At 44.9% G+C, this 16,500-nt stretch overlaps 1 protein-coding gene across 1 annotated transcript in view; it reads right to left on the bottom strand.

The window, feature by feature from the left end:
* Window positions 1-16,500, bottom strand: part of mpp7 (membrane palmitoylated protein 7) — a 136,502-nt gene that overhangs the window by 39,182 nt on the left and 80,820 nt on the right. The window contains exons 7-11 of the mRNA XM_022754137.1: window positions 5,691-5,772; window positions 5,100-5,185; window positions 4,358-4,432; window positions 2,046-2,242; window positions 1,332-1,396 (exon numbers count right to left, since the gene is read on the bottom strand). Of these exons, the coding sequence (XP_022609858.1) occupies window positions 1,332-1,396; window positions 2,046-2,242; window positions 4,358-4,432; window positions 5,100-5,185; window positions 5,691-5,772 (505 nt within the window). The remainder of the gene's footprint in view (window positions 1-1,331; window positions 1,397-2,045; window positions 2,243-4,357; window positions 4,433-5,099; window positions 5,186-5,690; window positions 5,773-16,500) is intronic.

Below are 16,500 nucleotides of genomic sequence, written 5' to 3'. Positions count from 1 at the left end.
TTCGTCAAGGCCTCCCATAAATCTGTGTTCTTCATTTTCTCTTTCAGGGAACAACTTTTTGGTGGCTGCTATCTTGTCGACCAATTCCTCGTTCTCTGTCTTGTACTCTTCAACTTTTAGTTGGTACACGTTAGCTTGAGCTACTAATGAATCTTATTAGTTTGCTCTCTGATTAGCCACTTACACTTTGGAAGCTCATCTGATCTGGCTGGACGCACTAGCTGTGACATACTTTGCTTCAGCTCCTCACACTGCTTCGATCCTTACTCCTCAACAGTCTGTCCTTTTTGCTCAGTGGTTTGGTTTTGGTTTCTACACTATCTCTGAACTCTAAACCGCATGAATTTCATACGTGCAAAAATCACATGTTCCAATGGTCATGTGATCACGTGTCCACATGTGGTTTTTGCTCATGTGAAATTCATGCAGTTTTTCTGTTAGGATGGTCTTTCTAAAGTTGACAGCGAGTTCACTCACACCTGCCATCAAAGCTCCTTCTCTATTAAAAAATCCACCTGATCAAAGTTTTGCTACAAAACACTTGAAGGCTGCAGTTTTTCTGTGTGTAAAACCCGGACCTGTGGGCCATCCCTAATTGTTTCTGCTGCTGTCCTTTTCTTGTGTAACATGGTTTATGTCTTCTGTCTTCATTAAGAAGCAATCAACCATCTTTGATTTATAAGGGTAATTTAGCCATAATCCCTCCATTTCCTGATCTCCTACATCCAGGCTTGTCATAGCACATTTCTGTTAAGTACTCCAGCTGATGCGTTCTCCTTAACTCTGCTGGCCAGGGTTAGAGTTTGGGTTACTGTACGGGCTCAGATGATAAGGTACATTAATGTGCTCCACAGAGCAGCGCTGCACTTCTATCACATCTGTAGGTCTAGTATCAGATCATTAAGCCGTCATTAGGCTCTGTGAGGTGGTGTAAAGGTTTTCCAGAGTGTTAAACCTCCCTCTTCTTCATATTAAAGCTCCTGCATTGCTTAGACCACATCGACAAATGGAAAGGCGAAGGGGGACAGTGGAAGGAGAGTCTGGCAACAGGCTGACAGAGAGACTGAGAGTGAAACATGGAGCAGACGGGAAAATAAGAAGGAAGCTAAATCCAGACACAACACTTCCTCTGATGACAAGCGTGACGCAGTGCAACTGTACAGTGAGCTTCAGCAGAGGCCTCAGAGTGAAGGGATGAGTTCTGACTTTCACACCTCGTTAGTTACCATCCCTCCATCAGTATTATCTTTCCTAAGGCCATCCACTGGCTGTTGTTTTCTTGTGCCGTGTTCCGGTTTGTTAAGGCCTCGCAGCAGATAATATATGCTTACATGATCGTCTGCTGGAGCTCCTCTGGAATGGGAGAGTCGCAACAGGTCGTCGCAGTGCAAATCTCCTGGAAGAGGAGAGAGGAGGATAAAGAAAGAGAGAGAGAGAGAGGCACAATAAAACCATCAGTTTTCATGAGTGCATTGGGAATAATAAACACTCCCTGCTACACTACAGAGAAGCCACTCTTCAGTATAAGCCAGTTTCATTCTGTCAGCTGAAACGGGCAAAAGAAAAAAAGATGAGTGATGGAGGATTGAAGACGTAAAGGAAAAACACACTTGCTGTTGACAAAGCTGCAGGGATGAATCTGAATGTTTGTGAAATGCTCTCTCTCTCTCTCTCTCTCTTCTCTTGCTCTCCTCCCTCCCTTTTTTTATGCGTGTGTGTTTTTTTTTCTCGGATGGTGCCAAGAAACTGCCCCGGCCTCCTGAGCTCTGTGTTGCACATCAGTGTGCGGCCGTCCGAGCGCACACTGATGTGCGATTTTCCATCCACTTGCCGTCCAAAGTGGATCGGTACCAGTGCTATCATTTTCTGTCATTACTCATTTCGGGCCAGACATTGTGCGGAAATCCAGACTATTTTGGCAGCGTGAGGCAAGAAAAAAACATGAGGGTGAAAACTTCTGTGACTGTGACAGCAGTAAAGACAGTTGGGCCAGCCTTGTTAAGAAGCAACGGCAGACAGAAGAGGGTGGTCTGGTTGTTTCTTACCTCTCCTGGAACTGTTTGGACGGGATTAAGCCGGCACGGGGGTTAGCGTCACCTTCAAGTTTGGCCTGCCACCAGGTTGCATCATCTTGGCTCATGATCTGAAGGATGGAGCCCTTCTTGAAGGCGAGGCCGGCCTCCTTACATGGGATAGCTTTGTCCTCCTTAGGGTCGTAGTCAAAAAGTGCCTTCACAAACACCTGGACATACAGCAGAGGAGGGGGGAGAGAGGAAAACAAAGAGCTGGATTGATGGCACAACAGGAAAAAACGATGGTTCACTGTAAATTACCTTTCCCTCCAATTCATGGAGTGTGAACTCCAAGTCATCACAAGAAACACAGAAGGTGCTTCACCAATGCTCAGGGTGAATTTTCTAGAAAGGTCATAGCAATCAGAATTTAAAACCTTCAACCGCCGGCCAAGTTGGTCTCTCCATGTCGTTCCATCAACACTCACAACAGACTAAGCCCTGCCACCGTCTTCCAAGTGTGGTGAGACTTAACATATCCTGAGTCAGAGCCTCCAGTTGGATGTTCTCTCTTTTACCCGCTGACTTTCTCTAATTCTAAACACAAGCTAATATCAGTAATCTTTCCACACCGAGGAACAAACCAATACAGAGAAAGAGGTTGTTTTCTTTCTTTAAGGAGTTGCTGTAATTTGCTTTGGCAGTGAGGGTGGGACACACCTCATCAACACAAAGAAAGTTGGACCTTATAGTGGAAAAATCTCTGACATCTTTTCCTGTTGTGGGCGGCGAGCTGCAACCTAAAGCACCTTGCTTCGTCTTCCGTCCAAATTGAGTTCTGTCATGATGAGTTATCACTCTTAAGACACCTCAGTACATGTGGAAAGGAAAAAAAAGAGAAGGAAGGAAAGTGTGTATGTGTGAGAGAAAGAAAACGTGGGAGAGGGAGGGTGAGATTAAATTTTTCGATGTCCCATTGATTTAAAGGGTGTTTTGTGCCATGTAGTGAAATTATGTTTCAGACAGAGATGTTTTGTTTGGGTCATAACAGCCGTTTTGGCCACTAAACCCTCCAGCAGAATACACTCATACATCTACACACAAAGATGTGCTACATTTCTTCCGTTGGCTCAGCTTTTTCTTTGGCCTGGACGTGTTCAGCCATTGCGCTGCCCTTTGATGCATCTACACCACCTGATGTTAAGAGCACAGGCTATTTTCATGAAGGAGTGGCTGAGTGTTTGGCACTGGACGACTATTTGTCAGATGGGCTCTTTAAGCAGCCAGACAGATTCAACCATTACATGATGACAAAGGATGTAAGTGGCCCACCCTGTCCTCAGCGCCTCTGTTGCACATGCAGGGTGGGCTGCCGGGGGAATGATGATAAACCGCCTTCGACCCTGGAGCTTAAAGACGGGAAGTTGATCCAGCTTCTGTCTGCTACTGATAGATGAGCGCGTGAGAAATGGTGTATCAACACCCCAGTGGGTGACTGGTTGGCTGGTCGGAGTGACAGCTAAACCACCATTAAAATGGATGGATACAAGGTTCTGTCTACTTGTGCATCTTATTGTTACAGTTGTTATTCGCCTTTTCCCAGAGAGAGATTTACAGAAGTCTACTGCAGGTTATTGTGTTGATCAATGTTACAGTATTTAAGGCTAATTTCCATCCTTCACACCACTCATTTACACCCCCCCCATCCTGTCACTGGCTCACAAAGCTAAGCTAGCTAAGCTTCAAATAAGTCTGGCTCTGAATCGCCGTCTGGGGTGGGAGACATGTGGTGAGCTCACCGCCAGTGCATCTGGCCAGTGTACATTACAATAAGAATCAGTAACTACGGTTAAATGAAATTTCATCCAAGCATTAACATGGCTAAAATGCGTCCAGGGCTATCCAAGGGGATACAGGGATGCAAGAGCAACAATCTGAAAGAACTGCAAGGGTGCGAGGTGCGAGGGTCTGGGTCTGGGTTTGAATGCATTTGAATATGTGAAGGGGCATGTTCTCTTAAAAAAGGCTTTATGAAGAAAAATGTTAATATTCCTCAGTGTAAGATATTGCCAAGTGTATAGTTTTGTTTTTGGTTTCTAGTGTCAAAACATTTCAGTAATGCGCCCTAGTCCTACACAGGGCCTGGTTACTGTATTTCCCCTTCTCATTACCACTATACAACTCTCCTCTTTCCTTGCACATACATCATTTCCTCACTGTGGCTCGAAAACAATGTTCTGCATCCAACAAAAAGGTATCACGCCGGAGCAGAGGAGTTCACTGTGTTTTTTAAGTCAATGAGTGTAACCCAATCAACTTAATGATTAAGCCAGGACGGGGCCTACCTTTGGCTCCTTGGTTGGCGGCTCCTCCTTGACACTGGGAACAACTTTAAAGGTAATGGCTCCTTGTGACTGGGCCTGAATATTGGGAGAGACAAGTTAGATACAGAAGGTAAGGTCGAGACAGAGGGGGTGCGGAAACAGCAGTCATCTGCCCTTGCAAATATTTCACAAAGCACCTAATCCAATGAGAGTCCCAGAATGCAAAGCACAGTGTGATTTTTCAGCAGAGGAAGGGTTATTAGGAGTGGATGTCTCTGCTTGAAAGGGAGTGTGGGGCGTGTGGGGGTTAAAGGAGGAGTGTTGAGAGCTATCATCTGCCTTTATGTCTGAGAAGGCCTCTAGTTTAAGAGGCTCTCTCTTTCCTCTCCAGTTGTCCCTCCTGGCAGAGTCCTGGCCCATGACAGAGCTCATTTGAGGCCTGTGGCAGAGTCTGCTTGGATGGAGTACTGAACATCAGTCTCGTCCAGGGGGGGGGCCGCGTGGCTCAATGCATGTGGTCTTAAGGCCAGGAAAGACTTGTAGAGAAAGGCCAGTGTTTGGTTTTCAGCGCAGTGACGGGATCCACAGGGTCCTGGATGAGTTGGGGAGGTTTTTGCCATCACAAACTAGGAATGTTATGTTCTCCAAGGGAGTGGAGCTAAAACACAGGAGACACCCTTGGACACAGACACACAGACACACAGACACACAGACACACACACACTCACACAGGGCTGAATGAAGTCAAACACATGAGGCTTACCAGAATACGAATGATTTCCTCTGGTTTCTTGTCATCCACAGGGATTCCATTGACCTCCTTCAGTTCATCCCCAACATGAATCAGTCCTGCCACACAGAAACAAAAAAGTCTGCATATCTACAATCACCCTGATATTCCGTTACTCTAACGTCCTAATACAAGTGAGCTACTGTGTAAAAGTCCGGTGCTTACAAAGCCCGGGGATGTGTACAGTACACCAGATTAATGTTTATCGTCATGGTGGCATTTGAGGTTGGAGAAGAATCAAAACATCATTGTTGACACATGTGGAAATTTGCCTTTGGCTTCACTGTGGCAGAGCTGAAAAACAGACTGGACACAATGAATACAAAGTCAAACAGAAAACATGTGGACAACATAGCAGAGCTGCTTAGTGTGCTTGTCATTCATGCTCACATTCACAAATTGGAAATGTACAATCTGGCAAATTCAGACTCATAAGATAATTCCTGCATACATCCCCTTCTTTGTTGCACACCAGACATAATCTACTTGTACTGTAGATCACTCCAGACTGCAGCCTCACATGACTGAACCCACACAGGAGAGAAAAAAGAGGTTGGAACTGACCGCTTCTGTCGGCCGCCCCTCCTCTCATGATCCGGGCCACGAGGATGGCTCCTGTGTGTTCGTCACGCATTATTGTTGCTCCCTACGGACGAAGAAAAGAGGAGGATTCCAGTTTCATATCAAATGAAAATGACTGAATCAGAGGTATCTGGTGGAAATTTTAGGAGCTGAACTACTGATACTGAACTTTTTCTTTTAAATGACAAATAGAACAAATCTATGGTGGCTTATTATGGTGCATATATTTTTTGGTGCAGGTTCAAACCAATTTACCAGTTTACTCACTGCGATTTCTTTTAAATAATGATGTTTGTACGTTCCATTTTACATATGTCTGCACTTAGGTGATAGGAAACCCAACCAGTAGTATGCCCAAAAGTATGCCCAACCAGTAGTTAATACAGACACCCACTGAGACTAAACCTTTACAGAAACAATGGCACTTGCCATAATATATATCCTTTTGAAACCAGCTGGTAGGGCTGAACAATTAATCTAAATATTATCGAAATTGCATTCAGGTGACATTATCCAACAACTGCACAATGAATGATCTCAAAGGACAGGCAGACTGCTGTAGTGTGAATCACTCTGTCACTGCAGTAGTAGTGGCAATCTTTACACAAAGAGCTGGCCTAGACGCAGAGGGCGAAGGGTCAAGCAGGTACGAGGTTGTTGACTCAAAACACATAGAAACACCCACAGTAGCTAAAGCCTTCTCTGTCCTCCTTTATGGGCTTGCTGCTCGGCCAAAAACACACACAGAGAGGAGGATAGTGTTTCAACTTTCTTATTTGTAATGACGGTGTTCAGCGGTGATGCATTTACCAGAAAACCCAAAACGCCTTTTGCATTTACAATAAAACAATAGTTTTAATGGGTGCCAACCTGTCACAGCCCTCCCACAAACAGCATCTAGGCACCAGCCTGGCTGGGACTTAGGATGTTACAGAAGAACAAACCGCAACTTAACGTGAGAGTCATCCTCGCTTGGGCCTGATGACCCGAACCAGACAGATGCGTCGTCTAGTCGCGGCTGCAACTCATCCTTCCATCCTCTCCGAGCTGCTATTCCCATCATCCCCGAAGATTGTTTTTATTTCTCTAGCGAGAAAAAAAAAAAAGTAACAGGGCAGGAGCCTTCCTCACCCCGCTCGTCAGCCGTGCTTTATTTCAGCTGTCCGAACCCATTCCCGCCCGGGTCAACCGCTGGAGTACAACAAGCACGGCCCTCTGGTTGGTGATATTTTTCTGTTTGCCTTCCTCTGACAGGTCCAAAGTAGTTCTGGCTGCTACCATCAATGGGAAGCACAGGAGGAGATATCAAAACAACCCCCTCAAAGACCAAAGGAGCCTCTGGTTTGTGCCACTTCGCCGATCTATTAGCGTGTCATCTTGGTTATTTTCATGACCCATTCACACCTAATGGTTTTCCTCCTAGATAATGGTTTCCTCAAGGCCTTTGTGGTGGGTGCAGAGATGGAAACAGGGAAAGACATCAGGATAAGACAGCGGCAGTGTCTGTAGAGTTGTGGACCTAATGGAATAATTGGGATAATTAAAGAGACTCGGAGAGGTTGCAGTGGGAGAGAAATCAGAGGAGCAGGTCAGCGAGAGGGGAAGGCACTGTCAGACCCCCGTGTCAGGGTCACACATAACCCCAGCAGTGTGACTTAAAGCAGCTGTCTGTGATGCAATGGCCCCCGGCAGACAGACAGACAGACAGACAGACAGAGAGACCCTTTCTGTGTCTGTGTGTCTGAAAGAATAGAGTGCGGCAGGGAAAGAGACGGACTGTGACAGACAACAGGGTGAGATGGGGAGTTTGTAGGAAATCTCACAGGAGTATTCAGACATGTGGTCATTAACTTTCTCTCTACTTTTTCTGAATCCTTCTTCAAGCTGGCTGATGGCCAGCGGTATGATGGATGTTTTTATTGTGTCCCCCGGGTCCCTGGTGGCTGGTGGCAGTTTAAAGGCTAACTAAACAGCAGAGAGGCAGCCTTGGACTCAAAAGTCTGTAACGGCGATGGGCTGCTCAAACTCCACAGACGTGCTCCACACCACATGTCTATGGCTATCTATGGAATCTGCTCACATATGGTGTGTAGATATAAATCGTGTTTTGACACATATGGCTTAAATCACAAGTTGAAACCCTGATGCCATTTAGAAACACCACTTTTACGACTTTTATTGCAAGTGGCAATGGTGATTATAGAGCAGCACATTTAGCATGCAAACACGAAAAGGATGGGGTCATGAACCCAGATCTCTGGGAAGCGAGCAGACCATTATATTCCCATTCAAACCACCATGCTTTATGAGTTTTAACACCAGCAGAGAAACAAACACAGGTATCAGTCAACATATTTGCCCAAACTCGTTCTCTTTATACACCTCACTGACTCTCTACTAGGGCTTCTTTGAAGATTCCCATCTGACCCACTGCCCTCCAACGTAACGGGCCCATGTAGGCGAGCCAAGCCAGCAGCAAGGGAGACGGGGATTTATGAGATGAGGGGGGGACCTCCCTTCATAATCTGGCCAGCCCCAGTCTGAACTCAGCACTGGTACAGTAGCCAAATGAGCTCTGTCTGATAAGAGAAGCTGAGGGAGGCCAAAACGCTCCAGTGGCAACACGAGCGAGCCAAACTGGAGGGTAAGTGGAAGACCAGAGGAGGAGAGTCAGGACTGACGAGCTGACTGGGAGGGAGGTGGAGGAGGTAGACGGTGGGTACATGAGAGGGGGTTTTAGTTGAAAGTGAGTGTGGCTGTGAGTGAGTGAGTGAGTGAACAAATAAGAAGAAAGTATAAAGTGAAGGGATATGATGAGAGATCATGATAGACAAACAGCAGAAAAGAAAAAGAAAGAGATAGAGGTTAGAAAAAAAGACTTGGCATTGTTTGCAGACAGATTTTCACTGGCGCTGATATCCAGCTCAACAAGTCTTTTATTCTTGCATTACGTGGCCTTTTTTTTTAATCTTTATTAAATGAAAAGTTCCGTCTATCACGCCGAGATTTTCAATGCCAAAAGTGAAAACAGTAAAACTGTACTTCAGGCAAGTGAAATTATTTCACCCCACTGATATAATGATTGACTTTTTTTTTTTTTTTTAAAGGAGGATTATAAGTCTATGAAATACTTCATTGTTTTTGCTATAACTCAATTTCACACAGACAGACAGCATGTTGGTTTTCTCAAGGCTGAAATACGCTTCACGTACGTGAACCTGCACTGGTTCAGTGGGAGACGTATGCATGGCTGTTTTTTAACATACATAAAACTTCAACACCTCACCTCACGTTTTTCTATCCTCATTCCCAACTTCCCAACCCAAGTTTTCCCTGATCCTTGATTATTTCGAGTGCACCACACTTCCCCTTCCACCTCATTACAATCTACAGTTCACCTTCATCCCCTCAATCCTCCGGGGGTGTAACAGCCTCTCCTGGAGGCCTGACGAATGCCTTGGAAGCACTGAGAGGCAGCTGGAATGAGGAGGGGGCAAATCCAACCTCCTGAACTCGGCATCACCTTCCCCTGTGCCTTGATACCCTATGGGTGCTATCATCAGCATTCAGCCTTGCATGACCACTAATGAGGAGTCCCTGCTCTGTTAAACAAATACATAAACAGTCAGGCTAGAACCTAAATAAGCTGCATAATGTGTGTGTGTGAGTGTGTGTGTGTGTGTGGCGGGGGGGAGGCATACATAAGGAAGAAACAAGGTAGGTAAAGACCCTCAAGCACCAAGATGGGCTTCCTGGTGTAGCAGCTAAGCATTAGCACAAGGTTTACACCGAGCCTTCAACGCCTGCTGGCACATGGAAGCCATTTCAGACTTTTCCCTGCGTATGGAAACAGTACAGGAAGTCAGAAGGGGAATGTCTACGTCTGTCAAAGCACATACACGCATGAGTGACAGCATGTGTAGGTGTGTTTTTGTGTGCACGCAAGCGTGTCTACGTGTGTGTTTCTATGAGAGCGCCTACCCAAAGTCAGGCCAAACAGGCCCGAGAGAAACCTCAAAAGACTGGATGATTGATGCCGGACAGTCACTAAACCTGATGAATAGGCTACGCTATGTTAGCAATTAGAGACGAGGCGCCACTTAACCATCAAGTGGCTCAACTCCACTGTTAGCAAAGAAAAAAGATAGTATTGTGTGTGCACAAGATGGTGAAAAACCTTTTTTTTTTTTATTTAAGTGTTGTTTGGGACTGATTTGCTCTTCCTGTTGTCAACCATTGCTGCAGTTTGCCCTTTAGATGAGCATAAAAGAGGAAGTCTCTCCAGAAATTACACACTGAAGAGCACAGAAATACACAGTCAAAAATAGAGACGAGAGGGGGTTCATCTTGGACTGAGGAGGTCCTTCTAGCTGTGGTCAATTAGTCATGAGTAAGGCGATCCGAAGCCTCCACTCCTAACGTGATCAGCTCCATATGCAGCCACTGCTCCTAGCTCTATTCCTCAATTTCTAACACATAAATGCCTCCGATTGTTATTGTTGGGCTGGCCCGAACGCAACGGGCTTATTCTCCGCTGTCTGATGAGGAGAACTCGAGTGACGCTTGTCCATATCAAGCCATCACCCCTCCCAGCGAACGCGCTGGAGCACACATGCCGACATGGCAGCCACATTAAGTATGTGATGACAAATGGCTCACACCTCATATAGTGCAGGAAAAAAAGAGAGAGAATAGGGACTAAAATTTGGATCCCCCTCCTGTATGAGAGTGTGTGTTTATTAGAGGGAATGGAATGGAGGCAAGATTGTCCAGGGAACTGTCAGCGCACAGTAGTGCCATGAAACTTCAGCAGATAAGAGGAGTAAGACAAGCTGAATGTTGGATGTCTCATCATGTTAGCTTGGCCCCAACAAGGTTCTGGCAAGCTAAGCCTTTATGGGGCAATCAGAGTGCCCTCTGGCTGATGGACTGGATGGATGGCTGGATGACATGATGGAAGCTGGCTGGCTTGTACTCTGGTTGTATGGATGACGAGAGGGCTGGCTGGCTGGCTGGCTGGCTGGCGGTCTTGGCATGGCTCATCATAAGTCTCGGGGTCTAGTGCAGGCTTTGTGTGGCCTGTCTAGTAAGTGGGATCCTAAGATCTCTTTACCTTAGCCCTGGCCACAACTTAAGCCACTCCACTCTTCCTAACCCACCAGGGAAAACAAGCACGTCGCTCCATTTCAAACACACGGCCCTCGGCCCGTAACGACCACTCAAAACATCGCCCCGTGAACCGAACCGAACGCCGTGGCATTTGACAAACATTATTTCTCCCTCCAAATTGAGAGCGACATGGGAAAACAAACACGAGCGGCCTGGGCAGAGAGGCCGACGTGTTTTGACATGATGTCACTTAACAGCAAAAGTGTAACGGCGACAATAAACTCCTGCCGACTGCTGTGTTGACTGCTGTGTTTAGAGGTATAAATACAAGTGTAGTGGAAACACATGCTGGCGTTCTTCACACCAGATGTCGACCATGGAAAAACCAAATACAAAGTGGGAATGGGCCTCCTGGACATTAAAATACAATTACCTCCAATCATATCTGGTGTTGGAGTGTGTCATTTCATCTTACCTCACTGAGATGGCATAGAGCCCCCCACACATAACGTACATGACCGTTCCACACGCTGGGCCCAGCATATTTATGAGTTCTTACATACTTTCTCAAATGCTGCAGACTGCAGTGCTGCTCAGAAAGAGTAAAATCATGTAATATTAGTATTCGCTTATGATCAGAAAATCCATTTAGCGTTATGGTCACCTATAAAGATTAATACAGCGCTGTAAAGAATTAGCAGGAGCCCAGATGAAAATCTACACTATTGTTGCAAAGAGGAAGAAAAAAGAAAGAAGCCGGAGTCCAATTTAAAATCTACTTGAGGTTTTACATCAAATGATTTTTCTAGCTGATGCAAGCCGCTGCAGGCCGATTCCCTTTGGGTGACCCGTTGCATGCCTTTCCACCTGTTTTATTAAATCACTTGTGATTGCAACTAATAAAAGCTACTCCTCCCTCCCCACCTTTTCTCCCTCAGACCTCGTCTGCCTCTCAGACTAAACCAGGCTCTGGTTTCCCTTTTTATTTCCTTAACCTCGGTCTTGACCTACCAGTCGTAATTAACAAGTATACTGAGAAAAAGGAAAATTGCAGGTCATTATTATGATAATTATGGCGAGCAGGAGGGATTCCAGGAGAAGCTGCCAGGTAGTGTAATGCAGAAGGCCCTCTGACGGGACGGCTTACCTTCATTTGTCTTTCTCCACCCCCTCTTTCCTTTTCCTCCTCTGCCTCTTTAAACCTTAATTTTAGAGCAAGTCATTACCCTGTTGCTATGAAAACACACTTAGCGGCCCACCTCAGTACTTCAGACAGGTGCCGGGTGTGTGAATCTGTGTGTAAATGTGCAGCTATCTCACCAAATGTGTGTATTTGTTTCCATACTGTCCACATGAATCACCGTGTAGACAGAGTGGAATCACCATCTCTTTGCTGTGAGCTGGACAGTGCCAGGTATTTAGTCATTATGTACTGTATGTGTGTGTTTCTTGTCTGAGAGCCCTGCCTGGGCTGTATGAGTGCGTACAAAGAGACAGTTGTGTCACGGGGAGAGGTCTATCTCTTGCTCTGGGATTGTTTAGCGTTTTCCCTGTCGTTACACCAAGTAAAGAAAACAGCACTTTCACATGTCACTTTTCATTTCCAAAGCAGGCTGAAAAGCAGGGCTGCCGAGGAGCGCCCGGCCCGACGGGCAACAATGCCGGCATTCAGCCTCCGAGCTCCCTGGCTCTCAGCAGAAAGGAGCAGGAGTGTCGGGATGTGTGTCCACGGTTATGATTACACAAGACGGGAGGAAGACGTTTTATTTAAGAGTGCTGTGAGATTAGGATCTGGGAATGCCTCAGATGTGGCTTTGGAAACCCTGTGTGTTTTCACATTCACAACTCAACAGGCTGCGAGGGTGGTGTAACAGCCGCTGGGCCTTGAGTGCTGTACAAGAACACACATAAGAACAAACACAGGGGCTTTTCCATGTCTGCTTTATGCAATATTGTTTTTCTCTTTCATAGCCCGGTGCTCTGTGTATCTATAAACAGTCTCAATGGATTTTAAATGAAATAGAAATTTCATATTTTCAGTATTTTATTTGTATAAACTAAGAATAGAGACTTTTATCCTCCTCTACATGGACACATACAGTATTGAGCCGGCATAACCACCAAAAGTTTATCTATGATAAACTGTGATAGACTTAATAATAACAGAAACTCTAAATGGAATAAAAATGGTCCTCTCCTCATGTTTTTGGCGTTTTGCCTCCGTCAGATAGAGACAATAGAGGAGAGAGGGGTCACATGCATGAAACGTCCAAAGCCGTGATCAAAACTGTTAAATGCATTTTACTCACTTGCTATCTCAAATCCAATAAAAGGCGGATAAAATTACATCATCCTCTCAGTGAGTATTTCTTGGCTGTAAGACGCGCAGTCTAAATGATCCTTTTATTCCCTGCGTGAAGTTTTGAAGTAACTTTGGCTCGACACTCAGCGATAATATGGACGTTTCTGAATTATCTCTATTGTGTGTCACGTTGACGAATACACTGGGCCTCTAATCCTTTAACTGAACACGTAGGGTTTTGGGTGAAAAACAATCAACCCTGCAAAAGTTCTGTGCAAAGTAAACAGCATATGTATATCACAGCAAATTCTAGATTTATCCAATTAGGTTCAGTTGTCAATCACAATGCATTTACGGGACTTTTAACTTTTCCACATTAATAAGTCTCAAAATGACTAGACCTATGTTATATATTTATAGAGTTGTGTACTTGCATTATCCCAAATGTTTCCAGCAAATTATCAAACCTATAGAAAAACGTGATTTTAAACCTGGTAACGGTCCCTTTCATTTGGTCTTCTGTCAATAACATCATATTCCTTATGTGCATGCACTGTTATTGTGGTTGCCTACCAGAAGCCCAAAATCGACTTTTATACAGTTTTAAGTCACATTTTAAGATACACTTTTTGCACCTTGGTCATTTTCAACTATGTATTTTAACCGGAAAAAGCCAAGCAAATATTAGGCAGCTCAGCTCCCAGCCCCTCCTGGTACAAAACCTCCTGAATGTCTGCTTCATAAGTTATCAGAGAAACAGTCTAAACGTAAGGTAACCAGTCTCAGCTCCGAGCGCTTCCCTGATGTCTCGTGTCCTCCGTACAGCGTCGGCGAAACACTGACTTTAAATGTGAAAGTGTTTCATTCAGTGTTTTACTGGTTATAATCACTTTAAAAAATACAGTATGTGTGTGGTAAAAAATGAATGTCTTCATTAGTATTATAGATAATTATTATTAGTTACTTGACTTTTAATAAACTGTTTATATTTATAATATTTGCACTATTATTTGCGGTATTTTCATAAACAATGTGTGGTTGCACTACCACACACACACACACACACACACACACACACGCACACACACACACACAGATAAAACACCACTGATGCAAAAGAAATAAAATCAAACAGAAATAACTAGACACACATAATAACACATGCACATATAGGTGCACACACACACACACAGGCAGTTGCACACCATGAAACACATGGGCCAGTCAACAACAGCAGTGCTCTCCACTTGTCTGTGTGCTTTCGGACGTGGTGCTCCATCTTCCTTTGCAGCGCTCCCAGGACACCGCGGCCTAATCCATCAAGTGACAGACGTATTGCTTTTAAAGCACACGGGCCTATCTGTAAAACACTAACATGTGTGCTGTCTGCTCTAATCTCATTAGCTGCTCCATTAATTTCCAGCCAGTGTCATTACTTTCCCCTTGCTTTCCACGTTCTGATGTAAACAGACAACAGACAAGTCGAGTCTTTTCTTAAAAACACACATCTATCTGGTCCTGCCCTTTGATAACTTTCTCAATACTCAAACTTTATCCACCCTGTAAACCTGAGTTTGTATAGATTCACGCCAGCAGTTTTAATACATAATAAAGTGGATGGTTTAGACTCAACTGAGAAGAACACTGACCGCAACTATCTGAATGAATGTGTTTGTGAAGGCTTGCAGACAAATGGAATCAGAGCTGCCATGATCCGACCGTCCTAATTGTGTCAGAGAGAAGAGGAGGCCCGTCTGCCGCAGATGAGAAAAGCATGGCATGTAAAATTGCCAATAGTTCATTCCAGCCACGACCATTCATGGAAAACTAAGCTCGTCACAAGCTGAATCGATCACAAGACTTTCCTGTCTCATTGCAATTATCAACTCCCTTATTAAGTAAAGAAAATCCACCAGCATCAATCATGGAGTTGGAGCTTTTACAATAATAATGTTGGACATGTCATCCATATTCTTGTGTGCACTGACTACTATAGCTCTGAAGTCGAACCAGTGCTATTTGTGGGTCTATAATGAGAAGTCCAGCTGATCCACTGGTATCCAGCGGCTGGGGCAGCTGGGTGGCCGAGCCCAGTGGTAGTATAGTTGTATTGATCGGTGCTGGCTGATGCCAGGCAGGACGCTATGTAGGCTGGCACTGCAAAATGGATGGCAGGGACCCTGCAATCTAGTGTTTCCATTTAGTTCCACCCTGTGACACCCAGTCGTGATGGGGAAACCAATCCTGTGCAACAACGCGGAGCAGAGAGAAAAAGAAGAGCAGAGGAAGGAGAGCGATAGAGCCTGATATTGACCCTGTCACATTCCTGGCAGCAGTGGTTTTATGGTTGCTAATGATGCTTAACAACCTGGGATGGAAGAATCAAGCAAGTAAAGGATGGATGGAGTGTCAATTTTGCACTGGTAAAATTGCTCAAAGGCACAACAGGAATGTGGAATAAATGTGCACGAAATATATACCTCTGAACAACAGGTGTTCATATGGACAGAGAGGGGAGAAGGGGGTAACACTTTACTTGAAAGACAGTGAAATACATAATTAAATTGTAATATCTTCCTTTACATCACTTCAAATAAAATGTGTTACCAAAAATTGAAATGCACAAGAACGACCGGAGAAAACGGGCCTGATAGAAAAACCAGATGAATTAAAGAGTAGGAGCAAGAGAGACTGAGACTGTGAGAGATGGCGTGTTAGTCAGAGGAAAACTTAAGATGAACAGAGTGGGAGAAGTGAATGAACAGCGCTCCGACAGTGATGAGGTCCGGCACGACTGAGTGGCACTGAGCGAGAGCCGACAAGTGATGTACAAAACGAACATGAACACAGCAGGGCATATGCGCCGGCGAGCATCTCCAAGTCTGCTATTAACATCTGCGTCACAGAGATTCAGGAACATCCAAATGCGAGGAACAGAGCCGACCACAGCAGGCTTGTTGGCCTCTAATGTTCTCACATCATAGCGATGGTCACCCTGAGCAGCTGCGGTGTACCCGCCTCTGGGCCTTCAAAGTTGAGTTTTTTTTTGTTTTTTTTGCTATTTAACATATTTTTTGTGTGTGAGGACTCGGATTTTCCAGGATGCTTTGGGATGACGTAGCGGCTCCTCCACGGCAAAGAAATGTCAGCAAGTTCTTCAGTCAGTAATTCATACAGTGATGATTACAAATAGTCAGATACGACATATCACTTCACCAGTACCAAGAAAGTGACGCTTAAGTCTAGATAAATGGTGATTTAAGATTTCGTTATCAACAACAAAAGCTTTAACACTATATAACTTTTTAAAGTGGACATGTTTGTAGCCCATGTTTTAGGCCTCTCCATCCAAGCTCCAAGCTCCTGGATCTGGACTTCAAT

The sequence above is a fragment of the Seriola dumerili genome, unplaced genomic scaffold, assembly GCF_002260705.1.
Source record: "Seriola dumerili isolate Sdu_G_001 unplaced genomic scaffold, Sdu_1.0 BDQW01000216.1, whole genome shotgun sequence".
Lineage (NCBI taxonomy): Eukaryota > Metazoa > Chordata > Actinopteri > Carangiformes > Carangidae > Seriola > Seriola dumerili.
The sequence above is the reverse complement of the archived record's forward strand: the minus strand, read 5'-3'. Positions and strand labels throughout refer to the sequence as shown.